The sequence below is a fragment of the Rana temporaria genome, chromosome 3 (genome assembly GCF_905171775.1).
Source record: "Rana temporaria chromosome 3, aRanTem1.1, whole genome shotgun sequence".
In the NCBI taxonomy this organism is placed as follows: Eukaryota; Metazoa; Chordata; class Amphibia; order Anura; family Ranidae; genus Rana; species Rana temporaria.
This window is the reverse complement of record NC_053491.1, coordinates 488550268-488566295: the sequence shown is the minus strand read 5'-3', so window position 1 is coordinate 488566295 and position 16028 is coordinate 488550268. Positions and strand designations below refer to the sequence as shown.

Sequence of the window (16028 nt, the reverse complement as noted above, 5' to 3'; positions counted from 1 at the left end):
TTTGCTAACAGGTCCATCACTTTCAGCACCACATCCGTCGTTGGGTTCGGGCCGAACCATGCTAGCTTCTCTCTCATTAGCTTGTTGGCTGGCGATTCCTCCTCCTGAATCACTGGTGTCTCCATCTCTTGTACTGCTGGCGTTGCTGCAATCCCGTCCTCCTGGTCTATCTCCATTGATTCTGCTATGATGACCCGCTTGGTTTTGTTGCTAGCAATCCTTCCACAAACTTCCAGTAGTTCTTCCAGTGTCTGCTTGGAATCCGGGTGTGAAGGGGAATAGAAGGGAAAATCCCACTGCTACCAACCAATTGTGACGGTATCGGTATGATATCCCCGTCAAAGATTCCCTTCTTCCATAAGAACATCACCCCAATATTCCACTAGGAGGAATATTCCTGAGATCGCCCATTAAGCCACACATTAGTCCAGGCTTACTGCTAGAACAAGACAGACTTTAATGTTATAACACACAGCTTATATGTCATTTCCAAAACTGTTACAATGACAAATCTCCGCCCCCCTCACACTGGGGCTTCCATACAGATGTCTTCCAGTGTGATCTCTGTACCCCAGTGTTCTCCATCTCAGTCTTCATCCAGTCCATCCCCAGTGACTGTAATTGTGTTCCTGCCTGTAACCTGTATCCTTGCACCTGTTCTGCCTTTTGAGCATTCCAGTGTACTTGTGCCTTTGTTTCCCTTGTGTACCTTTCTGTACCTCTGTCAGCTCTCAGCTTCTCCCACCTTTGTGATTCCCTGCGAGTTTCATTCTTCCTATTGTAGTGTAGTGCACCCTAGGAGCAGCAAGTAACTGAGAGTCCCCACCCTGCACAGCCAGGCGCACTGAATTTTCACAGACACTCTTGTGCCCATTGGACCCCCCCCCCCCCCCCCACTGTCGGCTAAATCCTGGGAATTAGCTGAGGCCTCATAAATATGCATGGCAGCTCCTCTTTACTCCCCCCCTCCAACTATGGAAGTTTCTACCAACTTCCAGACCAGGAAGAAGTGCCAGAGAAAGCTGCCAGATGAGTCATCCAGCCCCTGAGTCACTGACCCTGACCCAGATTCACAACTCAGGCCTGGCCCTAAGCCAAAGATAACTTTTCCTACACTAACAACAACCTATCTACATCTAGCACACCAGAGGGTGCTACACTATCAATGTCAGTACCTGTGTCTGCTGTCTGCTTCAGTGTCTCCCTGTGCATTCCTAGTGTGTGTCTCCCTGCACTTCTGTTTGTCTCTGTGCATTACATTATTACTCTCCTAGTGATCCTGTGTGTCTCCATGTACTACTACCTTTTACCAGTACCTCTGAGAATTTCCATTCACTCTGGTTAGTTTGGGCTGTACTGCCTACTGACCTGCAGAGGCGTATCTAGTGTAAATGGCGCCTATGGCAAGCACCAAAACCGCGCCCCTGTCAAAACATTCAACCCCCACAGTAGTGTAATAGTATATTCTCCTCTGCCCAATTCGCCCCCCACAGTAGTGTAGTGTCCAGACCTTCTTTGTTGTGGGGGAAGTGCCACTGCCTCAGAGCTGCCGAGACCGCCACCGAGTGCCTTGCCTTTCTTTGATCCTCCATCACACTATCCCTATTTCCTCCATGATCCAGCCCTCCTGTCACCATCACACCCTTCCTCCTTCCTCCATGATCCATCCCTCCTGTCACCATCACACCCTTCCTCCTTCCTCCATGATCCATCCCTCCTGTCACCGTCACACCATTCCTCCCTCCTGTCACTATCACACCATTCCTCCCGCCTCCATGATCCATCCCTTCTTCCTCCACGATCCATCCCTCCTGTCACCATCACACCCTCCTCCTTCCTCCATTATCCATCCCTCCTGTCACTATCACACCATCCCTCCCGCCTCCATGATCCATCCCTCCTTCCTCCACGATCCATCCCTCCTGTCACCATCACACCCTTCCTCCTTCCTCCATGATCCATCCCTCCTGTTACCATCACACCCTTCCTCCTTCCTCCATGATCCATCCCTCCTGTCACCGTCACACCATTCCTCCCTCCTGTCACTATCACACCATTCCTCCCGCCTCCATGATCCATCCCTTCTTCCTCCACGATCCATCCCTCCTGTCACCATCACACCCTCCTCCTTCCTCCATGATCCATCCCTCCTGTCACTATCACACCATCCCTCCCGCCTCCATGATCCATCCCTCCTTCCTCCACGATCCATCCCTCCTGTCACCATCACACCCTTCCTCCTTCCTCCATGATCCATCCCTCCTGTCACTATCACACCACCCCTCCCGCCTCCATGATCCATCCCTTCTTCCTCCACGATCCATCCCTCCTGTCACCATCATACCCTCCTCCTTCCTCCATGATCCATCCCTCCTGTCACCATCACACCCTTCCTCCTTCCTCCATGATCCTTCCCTCCTGTCACTATCACACCATCCTTCCCGCCTCCATTATCCATCCCTCCTTCCTCCACAAGCCATCCCTCCTGTCACCATCACACCATCCCTGCCGCCTCCATAATTCATGACACATGCCTCCATTACACCATCCCTCCCACCTCCATGATCCATGACTCCTTTCTCCATTACACCATCCCTCATCACACCAACTATCCTTCCTCCATGAGCCATCCCTCCTGTCACCATCACAACATCCCTCCTGCCTCTGTGATCCATCCCTCCTGCCTCCATGATCCATCCCTCCTGCCTCCTTGATCCATCCCTCCTGCCTTCGTGATCCATCCCTCCTGCCTCGATCACCTCCTCTATTTATAACCTTAAGGTGTGCCTGCCCCCCCTGGGCTGGTCCATTTGTGCTGTGGATGCCTGGACTGTCACGCTGTCCCTGACTCTCTGGATCATCAGAAAAAAAATTAGACCACTACGATGGCTCCTCCATTCCGCCTGCACAGCTTGCCTACTCCTGCTCCTAGTGACTGATTTTCAATTCTGGCGCGCCTTGTGGGTATGTGCCATGAGATGACATCACCCACCTTGCCAACAGTAGTAGCGCGCCGCCAGCTCAGCCTCTGTCAAGTCTGCCCTCGTGGCTGGGCGGCCTCGCCCGCTGGCCAAATACAGGATCGGATCGGGCCGCTCCAGAAACTGCCAAAAAATACAGGCGGCCGCGGTTGGCATTGGCAACACTGCTTTTTGCCCAGCCACTCATCTCACCTCACGAGGGAACCCTTCATATGGCACTCATGGCACATGCCATATTTGCCATACCCTAGATACGCCGCTACTGACCTGCGATCCCAGCCTTTTAGCACTGCAAGGGACTCTTGGATGCTTATCAGTCCTTAGTTCCCAGTTGCTGCCTGCTTAGGAAAGCCCGAGAACCACAACTCGGGGATCATCTGCAATGCAAGACTTCTCCAACTTTAGGGGCTCTGGAGAAGACAAGGTGGTTCTTTAGACTCTGAACCTTTTTCCCATCCAAGGGCCCTCACCTTTGTCATATGTGGAGGCAGACTGAGTTTTCCTTAATTGATACTAATAGATATCCTTTCTCTCCTAGACACCACAATTGTATCCTGTGTACCTGTATTCTATGGGATCCCTTTGCACCTCCATGTTTCTCATACATATTGTCAGTCCCTGCTGTAAGATATCCCTGTGTTCCCGTCTGTTTGTAGGGCCAGCACCGAGGTGCTAAATATACTCCTTTCTGGCATTCACCAATGTCGTTACCACTGGTCCTGAGATACCACGATCTCCTAGCACCCTGGCTTAAATAGCCACGCCGTCAAATTCAGTGAGCATAAATTTGGGTGAAATATAGGCCCCTGTAACAGTAGATAAAGCCAGAGCAGAAGCGTCCAAGACTTGCCTACTGCTAATCTTACTATCTCAGGATACCAGGCCCTCCTGGTCCAGGCTGGAGCTATCAGAATGACTGATGTCATCTCCTCTCGGATCCTGCGCAAAAGATATGGCAGAAGAGGAATCAGGGGGAATGCATAAATCAAGGAGAACTGAGTCCAGTGAACTACCAGAACATCTATCCCAATCGCAAGTGGATCTCTTGCTCTGAATACATAAAAAAGAGGGTGTTTGGGACTTTAGATGAGGTATAGGATGTGTGAGTCCAATGTCTCAATCCCTGGTATGCGAGACAAAGAAAGCAGGGATTTGGGACTTTAAATGAAGCATGTACTGTATCTGGACGCAAAAATGCAATGTGGGTCTGTAAAGTGTTTTTATTTAACATAAACTAATACAGATGAGGTACAATCACAATGCAGGTGAAATGAGTACACATAAAACATACAGTTCATATATATGCACGTAATATGTAACGTGATGATACAATTGGTATCATGCCCACTATCAACATCCTCCATATTACACATGATATAGCACACAAAATGGTTGGTAAAGTTGTAACATAGTCAGACATAGTTAGTAAAAAGGTACCAAATTAAATTGCATGTAATGATGTAGCTGTGGCATCAGAAAGAGCTTGACGCGTTTCGTTGATGTGCCCACTCATCAAGAGCATATGCAACAGAAATATCTATGGGGTATAAATAGATATAATAAACATCAGTCTGACTAGAAAGGAAAAGATATTAAAAAGGTGGATGGGGAAGATGAACATCATTCACCCATACTTACACAGATGGACAGTGGATTTGGAATATGATGACAGGAAAAGGTTGAACTGGAAACGTCCTATGCCACGAGAGCTGAGGCGACAATATATACAGGCTTGGCATCAGGTGGTATAGAAGGGGGGGGGGGTATAGAAGGGGATGTGTTCCCCATGTGACAACAAGGGATGGTGTGTAACTCATCAGTAGAGACCTATGGGAACAAATTGTAAGTTTGTGTATCAGTATATCATAAATCTATAATATAGGGGTGTAAACAGTAATGGACCCGGTCTCAGTCCTAAGGAGGTACGTGAAAAGATGGCAACCACATTTACCCGAAAATGGGTGCTCAGATAATTGTGAACCTTGGTGGTGAAATATATTGAAAAAAAGGAAAAGGAAATGGTGGTAAGAAATAGAAAAGAACTAACCACCAGGGTATATACCACAACCAAAAAAAGAGAGAGGAAACCTACCATGATGATGCCTTTTTCTGGATACAAGCTGCTGAATCTTACAGTTGAACCTGGATGCCAGCAGGTCTACATCCGGTGTACACCACTGCTGGCAAATCTGCATATGCACCTGTGGTTGCAGAGTCCATTCTCCTGGATGTATCTGTTGGCGGCTGAGATAGTCCGCCTTCCAGTTCTCTACCCCAGGGATGTGGATAGCAGATAGCACTGGCACATGCATTTCTGCCCAAGACAGTACATGATTGACCTCCATGTGGGCCAGACGATTCTTGGTGCCACCCTGATGGTTGACACAGGCCACAGCTGTGGCATCGACGATTTGCACCCTTACTGGGTGACCCTGTAACTTTAACATCCAATAATTCAGCAAGAAGCATATTGCCCACAGCTCTAGCACATTGATGGGCAATTCCTGTTCCTTCAGGAGTCCATTTCCCTTGGACTGTGGAACTTTCCATGACTGCACCCCAGCCGGAAAGACTGGCATATGTGGTCACTACCTTCCACGACACTGGAAGAAAATATCTTTCCTGTATCAAATTCTGCTTTACTAACCACCAGGTGAGACTTCCTCGAGCCTGGGGGGTTATGATTATGTAGGAATCCAAAGCCTGCATCCTCCTGCTCCATGCAGGCAGAATGTTCTGCTGCAATGCCCTGGAATGGAACTGGGCATACAGAATTGCCTCGAATGAGGAAACCATCCTTTCCAGAAGACTCATACAGAGTCGGACAGACAGGTGTCTCTTTCGGCTTACGGCTTATCTGCCTCGACCCTTCTTGGAGGCAAAAACACTCTTGCCTGGACTGTGTCCATGATAAGGCCCTAGTATTTCAGACTTTGAACCGGTTTTAGGGCCGATTTCTTGGAATTTATGATCCATCCGAGATGTTCCAGGAATTTGACCGTAAAAGGTCACAAGATCATCTACGTAGCCTGCAATCAAGATCCTTCAAGATCTTTGAAGACCCAGTATGGATGTTAGAATCTTTGTGAAGACCCCGGGGTGCGGTTGCGAGCACAAAGGGCAGAGCCACAAATTTTGTTGCTCTACAACAAAGCGCAAAAGCCTTTGATGAGGTTGAAAAATTGGCACGTGCAGGTATGCATCCCTGTTATCTATGGATGCAGAAAATCTTCTTCTTGGACAGAGGTCACAACAGAGTGGACTGATTCTATCCGAAAGGGCCACACTGAGAGATAAGAAGAGAAGAGGGAAGAAGACGACGCAGAAGACCGGGCCGCCGCTAGTAAAAGAGCTGGAAGAAGAAAGTGGAGGAGCCCGGCAGAAGGCACCGGAGAGCGGGAGAAGAGGGAAGAACACGACGGAGAAGACCGGGCCACCGCTAGTGAAAGAGCTGGAAGAAGATAGCGGAGGAGCACTTCAGAAGGCACCAGGGAGTGGGAGAAGACGCACCCAGAGAGAGCGGAGAAGTCAGAAGAAGACCCCGGAGCTGCCTAATAAATGACTTTAAAAGCCTGTCTAGTGTGTTTTTTTCTTGACACTTTTTCCCCCCAGGTGAATAGGTAGGGGTACAATTCACACAGAGTGGGGGACGGGATCTGGGGGCCCCCTTATCAAAGGGGGCTCCTGGATTCCGATAAGCCCCCTGCTCGCAGACCCTGTCAACCGATGGCCAGGGTTGTCGGGAAGAGGCCCTTGTCCTCAACAACATGGGGACAGGGTGCTTTGGAGTGGGGGCCGCAGGGCGCCCCCTTTTTCCAAAGCACCTACCCCCCATGTTGAGGGCATGCGGCCAGGTACGGTTCAGGTGGGGGGGGGGGCGCTCGTTTGTCCCCACCCCCTTTCCTGACTGGCCGGGCTGCGTGCTCGGATAAGGGTCTGGTATGGATTTTGGGGACAAGGGGGTTCCCCTTAAAATCCATACCAGACCTAAGGGCCTGATATGCTCTTGGAGGGGGAACCCATGCCGTTTTTTTATTAAAAATTTTACGTGAAGTTACCCCTCATGATAAGCCACTGGCAAAATCCCCTGTCCTGGAGGCGACTTCAAGTCATGTTGTAAGTTGCCCCAAGTCTTGCTGTGGTTTACGTACAAAAGTCGTGTCCAAGTCGCCTCACAAAGTCGTGCACAAAGTCCTGTTGCCCCTGTGTGAAACGGCTCTTATTATTCTGTTTATGTGAACACTTTACTATTGCATGTATTGCTGGTTATGTTTTTTTTATTTAACTATTCATATAGTGCACAGTATTCATATTTAGACATTTAGGGCCAGATTCAGATACAATGGCGTATCTTTAGTTGGGCGTAGCGTATCCTATTTACGCTACGCCGCCGCAACTTAGACAGACAAGTGCAGTATTCACAAAGCACTTGCTCCGTAAGTTGCGACGGCGTAGCGTAAATGGGCCTGGTGTAAGCCCGCGTAATTCAAAGTAGGCTGGTAGGGGGCGTGTTGTATGCCAGCGTAAATATGCACCCCAAGATACGACGGCGTAGGAGACTTACGCCGCTCGTATCTTGGCAACAATGAGGCGTATCTGATTCTATGAATCAGTCGCAAAGATACAACGGCGCACATTCGGACTTACGACGGCGTACGTGGAGATACGCCGTTGTAAGTCCTTTGTGAATCTGGGCCAAAAAGTGTTCAAAAGTAGCACGACTATTTATTCCTTTACAGGAATGCTTTAGCACTGTGGTGTCCAGGATTCCACTACGCAGGGTCCAGCACCGAAGGTTGCATTACAGGCAAAACCTTGTTTGTTGATCCCTTAATCTTCTTTACAAAGGCTCGGGTACCGTTTATCTTAGAATAGTAGCTTTTTGAAATGGATCTAGAAACGCTGTCTCTTGATTCTTAAGAACCTGTGCGGGATTACAGCATGGACGTTCACAGAGAGCTCAACAAATGACCATCCACCATTTTAGACACTGGTGAAAAAACTGGAGTACTTCCTGTAGGTGAGGGGTTATATAGGGGGTCACTTCCTGTTTTTGGTTATTCTACCAGTGTCCATTCAAAAATAGGTGGCACATAACCCAGGTAGTAATGTATGTGGCTGCTCTGTGTCCGGTGATGTACGAGAAAGAAATGTAATTTAATGTGGTGTTCTGGATGTGTCATCATCCTGAACTTTTACCTTTCTTTCTTTTTCAGTTGTGAAAAGATTTCGGAAGGAGAATGAGTCACTCAAGACAAATAAATCATTCCCTGCAACACAGCATGTGAACAGAGGAGCTTGTGTAGAAATATCTACATTAGAGTTTACTTTGAGACCATTTAGTTTGAAAACTATGCTAAATGATAAACAGATGAAAGAGATAAGTCAAGAATGTGAGGCCATATGGCCAAGAAAAGACCGCCATTTACCCGTCTTCAAACTCATATTACCAGTCAGAATGCCTTCTGCTCAGAAAATCATGAAAAAGCTTGTCACGAAGTACAAAATTGTACAGTACAAAATCAGTCAGTCGGTCTGGGAGGTTATTAAAGCAACAGTGGACAGTTCCATGTTCCACGGAGTACAGGTCAAAACTGACTTGGCTGCAGGGAAGGTCTACCTGGTTGGCAAGTCCAAGAAAGTAACAGAGATGAAACCAAATTTAAGAAACCTGTTAAAAAAAAACACAAGAGCAATTAAAAAAAAGAATCAAAGATTGACTGTGGTTGTACCCATGTCCCCGGCCCACTATCGGGTTATGTATAGGAGCGGCCTAGAGAATAAGATGGCGGAGACGTTCCCAGAGCTGAAGATTGATTATAATGCAGAAGCAAGTGAGATTCAGATATCAGGGCTGGGATCGGAGGTTCTCACTGCCAAATGTAAGATAGACAACATACAGCAACAAATGAAAACAAAATCTCTCCAGCTGAATCGCCACCTTGTCCAGTTCCTGATGTTGTCCGATGGAAAGCTGGGCAGTCGCCTTTTTGTACCTCACAGCATTAATGCATTGCTGGAAATAGATGACAATGCTGTTAAACTTATTGCTTACTCAGAGGAAGCCTTGAAAAAAGCAGAAGAGCAAATTAAAGATAAAATAATGTGTAGACGTATCATTGTTAAAGGGAAGAGTCTCCTTGAAAGTCCTGAATGGAAAAGTCTATTCTCACAGTTGAACGCAGAGATATGCAGAGTTCAAATACTGGAATTTCCTTCTATAGCCATGAATGATGTGGTCATCAGTGGCCTAACATCAAATGTAAAAAAGTGCCACCAAAAAGTTAGTGAATTTCTAAGGAATAACATCAGGATACGAACAGATCATACAGTTGAGTCAAGGGTAATGATGAAGTTCCTTGAGGACAGAAGGAGGGACATTTGGGGGAAGATAGATAAAAAAGTAGATGTGACGGAGAACGGGGACAGGATGTGCTTGTCAGGCCCAAGGGTTCACGTTCAAGAGGCAGCGTTGCTCATCAAGAACTTTCTGTCCTCACTTCATTGTGATACCCTGTGCATCGATAAACCAGGAGCCAAAAAATTTTGCATGACCAATGAAAAAGTTCTAGTCGCATTTGCAAAGGAATTGAACTGTGCAATACATTTAGAGGAGACTTGTAGAAAAGACTCTGTACTCGGTGACCCCAGATTCCAAGTGAAACTTCCAAAAGGGTTGACCATCGCCATATACAAAGATGACCTGTGCCGTCACAAAGTAGATGTCATTGTCAATGCAGCCAATGAACATCTACAACACTTTGGTGGCTTGGCAAAAGCCATTCTAAATGCAGCTGGACTTAAACTTCGAAAGGACTGTGACAGGATCATCAAGACCAATGGTAGACTGTCCCCTGGAGACTCAGTAATCACTGATGCTGGCAACTTGCCGTGTAAACAGGTCATACATACCGTCGGCCCCCGATGGTCAGCGAGTTCACATTCAAGTTGTGAGCATCTTTTACAGAAGGCCATCACCACTAGCTTGCAGCTGGCATCGAAGAACAATCATTGTTCAATAGCAATCCCAGCAGTCAGCTCTCGCATTTTTGCTTTCCCACTGAAGTCATGCATTAAGAATATAATGGAAGCACTACATGTCTATGTGGAGAGCCAACAGACCACTCTTCAGAGAATACATCTGGTGGACATGAATGAGGAAACCGTTAAAGAATTCTGTGAAGCTACTAAAGTCAAATTTGGTAACCAACCTAATGCTGTTCCACCTAAAGCATCAGAGATCCAACATGACGTTAAAATAAAGGATGATGAGAAGCCCCGGGTACAAGTAATAGCAGGCAATGAGAATGCAGTGATGACCAAGGAAGGGATTGTCATCAAACTGCTTCAGAAGAAAATTGAAGACTGTACGGTATTAACTGACATCAGCATTATCTAATGTTTTTTATTTTTATAAGTGTTCTGCCTCAAATGTCTCTTTACGCAAACGACAGACCATTTGAGCCCCTATCTCTATTGACAGTATGGCAACCGTTTGACTTGACAAGATCCATAGGTGTTAAGTCACCAAGAAGAACTAGAAGTGGAATCCAATGTAATGTATTCCAGCTTACATGGGATGTTTTTCTGGCCTTTCTTTTATTATTTTTATGGTAATTTAAGACATTCCTGTCCTAAATCTTCCTTTCTCTACATCAAAGAAACTTTGCCTAGCTGGTTGCATGGTGAGGAAGGGAGTATCTAACTAAGGGCTGAGATATCTAAGGCCTCGTACACACGACCGAACATGTCCGCTGAAACTGGTCCGTGGACCAGTTTCCGCGGACATGTCCGACCGTGTGTAGCATGCTAAGAAACTTGTCCGCTGGAAACCTGTCCGTCGGACATGTCCGATGGTTAGTACACCTAACCATCGGACCGAAATCCCCCGCATGCGTCGAAGTGATTCGACGCATGTGTGGAAGCATTGAACTTCCTGAGTCGCGCGCGTCGCTGCGTCATCGTCGCCGCCACTTCGCCGCCACGTCACCGCGTTTTGTGTCTGCGGGGAATTTGGTGTGTACACACATCAGACCAAAACCTCCCAGCAGACATGTCCGATGAAAACGGTCCACGGACCGTTTTCATCGGACATGTCTGGTCGTGTGTACGAGGCCTAACACTTCAAAGTTCTTACTGTGCACCAGTGGGATTGGCAGGAAGAGGTGACAGACACTAAATGGTTGGTTAGATGGATGACTCTGGCAGCAACTTTCATGATGGACTGAAAGGGGATAGCCTGTGTTAAGATAAGCCAATGAGGAGGGAGTTACAATAGTCCAGATTAGAGATAGAAAGGCAGTCAATCAGTACCTTGGTGGTGTCATTGGCTATAAAGGGGGATGTTTTGGAGATGATACAGCCTTGAAGGCAGCAAGAGTTGGACAGTAATTGGCTGTAGGGCAAAAATAAGGCAATGTTTGGGACTACATATAGGAGCATGGCATTAGGGGAGAGATTGATGATTGTGCTATTGTGTTTGATACAAAAGCCTGAGGGGGGAACACAGAGGAGAAATATTTTGAGTTCAGTTTTGGAAAGACTAAGTTTGAGGTAGTGACATCTTATCTATACTGATATGTCAGTTACTAAATTATTGATGCGTGAGGGGATTGAAGTGGTAAGGTGAGGGGTAGAGAGAAAGTTTTAGGTGTTTGATAGAAAAGCCGGAGGGGGGAACACGGGGGAGAAATATTTTGAGTTCAGTTTTGGAAAGACTGAGTTTGAGGTAGCGACGTCCTATCTGTACTGATATGTCAGTTAGTAAATTATTGATGCGTGAGGGGATTGAAGTGCTAAGGTTAAGGGTAGAGATATAGTTTTGTGTGTTGTCAGCATTGGAATTGGAAGCTGTGGGAGGCTATGAAATGACCCAGGGAGGAGGTGTAAATAGAGAGTCAGAGGGGTTTAAGGATAGAGCCTTGGGGAACCCCTACAGTAAGAGAAAGAAAAGAGGAAGCGGTAGGGTTGTAAGTGACACTAAAAGTGCTCTAAGATAGGTAGATGGGGAGTCGGGGACCCAGCAAACAGCAGAGACTTGGAGGCCAACATTGCAGAATTTTTTAAAGGAAGAGCAGGTGGTGAACTGTATCAAAATCAGCAAAAACCTTTAGTAGTATGGAGTAGTACCCATTGGTTTTAACAATTATGCCGGATACACACGATCGGAATTTCAGATGAAAAAAGTCAGCCGAAATGTTTTCATCGGATATTCCGACCGTGTGTATGCCCATCTGACTTTTTCCATCGGAAATTCCGAGTTTAGATAGAGAACATGTTCTCTTTTACTCCGATGGAATTCCGGTGGAATTCCGATGTGATTTTGGCCGGTCAAAAGTCAGACCATATGTACAGGACATTAGTAGGTATTTTAGGAAGGCAGGTTCTGTCAGATGTTGTAGGCTAAATCCATACTGAAATGGGTTGAGAGGGTTGCTATCAATGAGGTGGCAGCTCTGATGGTTGGACACACCTGCAAAGTGAAGGAACTCTGTCATCTTGTTACTCACATTTTCCTTGCCTGAAGCCCACTTCAGAATATATGAATGTCCACACTAGTAGCCTTTTAATGTTTTTAAAAGATCAGTTCACTCAGCTTTGGGCATACATATCCAGCCATCTCCCTCACTCTCCTTACTGTGTGTATCCTTGCAGTGGGTTCTTGTTCAGAGGCTCTTAACTCCTAAGCCCTAAGGCCTAACCCCTAAGGGCCCTCTCCTTACCAGTCTGTAGACTTACATCAGGGGAAGCCTGTTCCCATCAGCCTTCTTCTTAAGACTCCACCACACCAGCTTATAAAGGGGTGCATATGCCTCCCATGCACTATACCCAGGGGAGGGGCCTCACTAAAAGGGGTGCTAACCCTTGCTTACAAGTTGAAATGTAGCCAGGGTGTTGGCATTAACAAAATGTTGAACTTACACAGAATAGTGATAGCATTCAAGAGCAGAGAAAGTGGGGTAGCCAGGCAGAGAAATCATCAAACAAGGGTGACACTGTTTCCAGAGGCCGATAAATCACAGCAATCCACAGAGGAACTGGAGAAAAAAGACAAATGTGGTGAACTTTAAAGAGGAGAGAGACAGAAAAGGAGGTAAGGGGAGAACCGGCAAAGTCAACCTCCATTTCATTCACTGGGTAAGCAAGTCCAGAGGAGGCTGCCATGGTAAAGGCCACATAAAAAGCACCCAGAAATAAACATAATCTGTAATGACAAGCTAAAATGGTTTCTACTTCTGAATCTTCTTGATAAGTTGACAATTCCCTTGAATCTTTCACTCCTTTCTATTGTGCTTAATATTTGTATTGCTATTTTTGAGGATAACAAAAGAACATAGTAGAAGTCAAAAGTTGAGTCAGCAAGTTGCCATACTGTCCATATAGACTGGGTCTCAGGAGGCATGGAGGGAACCTGAATACATGCCCCATCTGGGAGATTACCCATGACTTTTCATTTCAGAGAACTGACAGGAGGTCAGTTTAAATCACCCCAAAGTGAGGGAAAATCCACCTTTGAGAGCTCTCATGGGAAAGTGTGACCTTTACTCTTTACATTTACGCTCACTTGTTGATGCCAGCTCTCCTTATACTTACTTGAGCTCGATCTCGATCCAGCATGAAGGGTAGGTGGCTGTGGTTGGTCATCACATTCTCCATGTTTCCCTCCTCATTGGGTGCCATGCAAGGGTCACATGAGAGGCCTACACCGGGGTGGGTTCTTCTGGGCTACACTAGGCACTTTGTACAGGGTCATTGCCATACACATTGAGTACCTTTTCTCGAGCCACACTCATGACTCGGACAGATGACTTAACATGAATGAACTCTAGTAAACTCTCTTGATGTCATATACACCAACACAGCTACATGTGCATTTAGGAAGGACACACAAAATAAATGCCCTCTCCACCTGTCCAGCTTATCACTGCTACCTCACTCCCAATGATGTGTGGGGTTCTACAGGATAAGGTGCCGATCTGCTCCTGATGCTATGGGAGATGGATCATGGCTGAAGGAGTGCCGACAACATCTCCCTCGCTGCAAGAAGCTATCTCACCTGCCACACCGCAGGCTGCTTGTTAAGCCTTTGTTACCCTTGAAAACCACTGTATCTTCACACTGTATTAACTCAGTGAGTGAGTGATTGAGTGAGTGAGTGAGTAAAAAACTTATATAGCGCAACACATGCGAACTGAATCGCCTCAGGGCGCTTGGTATCTATTCCCTACTGTATTTAGCCTTCAGAATAGATGGGTTTTGAGTTTTCTCCTGAAGGCCTGGTGATTCACTTCTGTTCGGATGCTGGTTGGTAAAGCGTTCTACAGTCTAGGTCCTTGGACTGCAAATCTTTGTTCTCCTTTGGACTTGTATCTGGTCTGGGGTATCTGGAGTAGTTTTTGTTTTTTGTGGAGCGGAGAACGCGATTGGGGTTGTGACATTTTAATTTTTCACAATACCTACCCATGTGATACCTACCCACGTGGGTAGGTATCACATGGGTAGGTACCAGAGCATGATGGGATTGTGAGGTCTATATAAATCCGATGCAAGCCGCGCACCCGTCATTGCAGCGAGGAAAGGCGACGTGTCAACATCGGGAGAAGAAGAGAAGTGAAGAACATGACGTCACAGCACGGAAGAAGAACTCACAGCACGGAAGGAGAAGAAGACGTACAGCACGGAAGAAGAAGGCACCGGACAGCGAGAGGAAGAACCGGGGTGCGCCGAGTCAATAGCGGAGAGCGGCGAACATAGAAGGAGACCCCCGGAGAGTTGAGAAGACCCCCCGGATAGCGGAGAAGACCCGTCGGGATAGCGGAAGAAGAAGCCCCCCCCGCCGAAGACACCGGAGGAAACCCGCCGGGGGGTGGGGGCTTTTTTAAAAGCGACCCCCCCAGGCGGTGGAAGAGAACCAGACGGCGGCCCCCACCCACCCGAAGACGTCAAAGAAGAAGCTCCCCCTGGTAAAAGAGCTAATAAAGAAGACAGGGGGAGCCTCCGGAGCAGAAAAATAAATTATTTTAAAAACCCTTGTGTGGTGTGTTTATTAACTTTGACATTTTTCCTACAGGTGAATGGTTAGGGGTACGATGTACCCCATATCCATTCACTTAGGGTGGGGGGCCGGTATCTGGGGGCCCCCTTATTAAAGGGGGCTCCCAGATTCCGATAAGCCTCCCGCCCGCATACCCCGACAACCAACGGCCAGGGTTGTCGGGAAGGGGCCCTGTCCTCATCAACATGGGGACAGGGTGCTCTGAGGTGGGGGGGCCGCAGTGCGCCCCCCTGCCCCAGAGCACCCAACCCCCCCATGTTGAGGGCATGCAGCCTGGTACGACTCAGGAGGGGGGGGGCGCTCGCTCGTCCCCACTCCCTTCCTGGCCGGCCGGGTAGCGTGCTTTGGATACGGGTCTGGTATGGATTGTAGGGGGACCTCCTACGCCGTTTTTTTCGGCGTAGGGGGGCTCTCCTTACAACCCATAACAGACCTAAGGGCCCGGTATGCTTCTGAGGGGGGGACCCATGCCGGATTTTTATTTAAAATCCGGCGGGGACTTCCCCCTCAGGATTCATAACAAACGCCGCACACGTGTAGAATTGGCGGGAATCCAAGTCGGATCTCCCGTCGCTTCTATGACGCGCTTGCTGGGATGTGCTGTCACTATTCCAGTGAGTGCGAGATGTCGGCGAGATCTCGGCACCATGTCGCCGAGAATCAGCGCGATGCTGTCGTGCTAAAAACACAATATCACAAACACCTACTGTAGTTAAGAGAAGTTGGCTGTTTTGAAATTCAGTGTCTTTGTTTTTCCCTTATGTTTCCTATTTGTGTGATTTATACTGAAGCCAATTGATCTGTGATCGGCTGATCGCTGTTTCCTAAATTGCCCCGTATTAGTGTAATGAGTTCCCCAGTATCCAGTAGCAATCTGCTGGCATGTTACTAAGAGTGAGGTCTGCTGCGCAGTCCCTAAATACTTTGAACCTAAAAGTTGTTGTCTCTAACCTGTAGGGGTGGTTATAGTATTAACCATGAAGTGAGTTGCC

The 16028-nt window shown here is 47.4% G+C and overlaps 1 protein-coding gene across 1 annotated transcript in view; it reads left to right on the top strand.

Annotated features, from left to right (window-relative positions):
- Positions 1 to 5948: 5948 nt before the first annotated feature.
- LOC120930809 (protein mono-ADP-ribosyltransferase PARP14-like) overlaps positions 5949 to 16028 on the top strand; it is a 68196-nt gene continuing 58116 nt past the window's right edge. The window contains exons 1-2 of the mRNA XM_040341986.1: positions 5949 to 6054; positions 8198 to 10353. Of these exons, the coding sequence (XP_040197920.1) occupies positions 5949 to 6054; positions 8198 to 10353 (2262 nt within the window). The remainder of the gene's footprint in view (positions 6055 to 8197; positions 10354 to 16028) is intronic.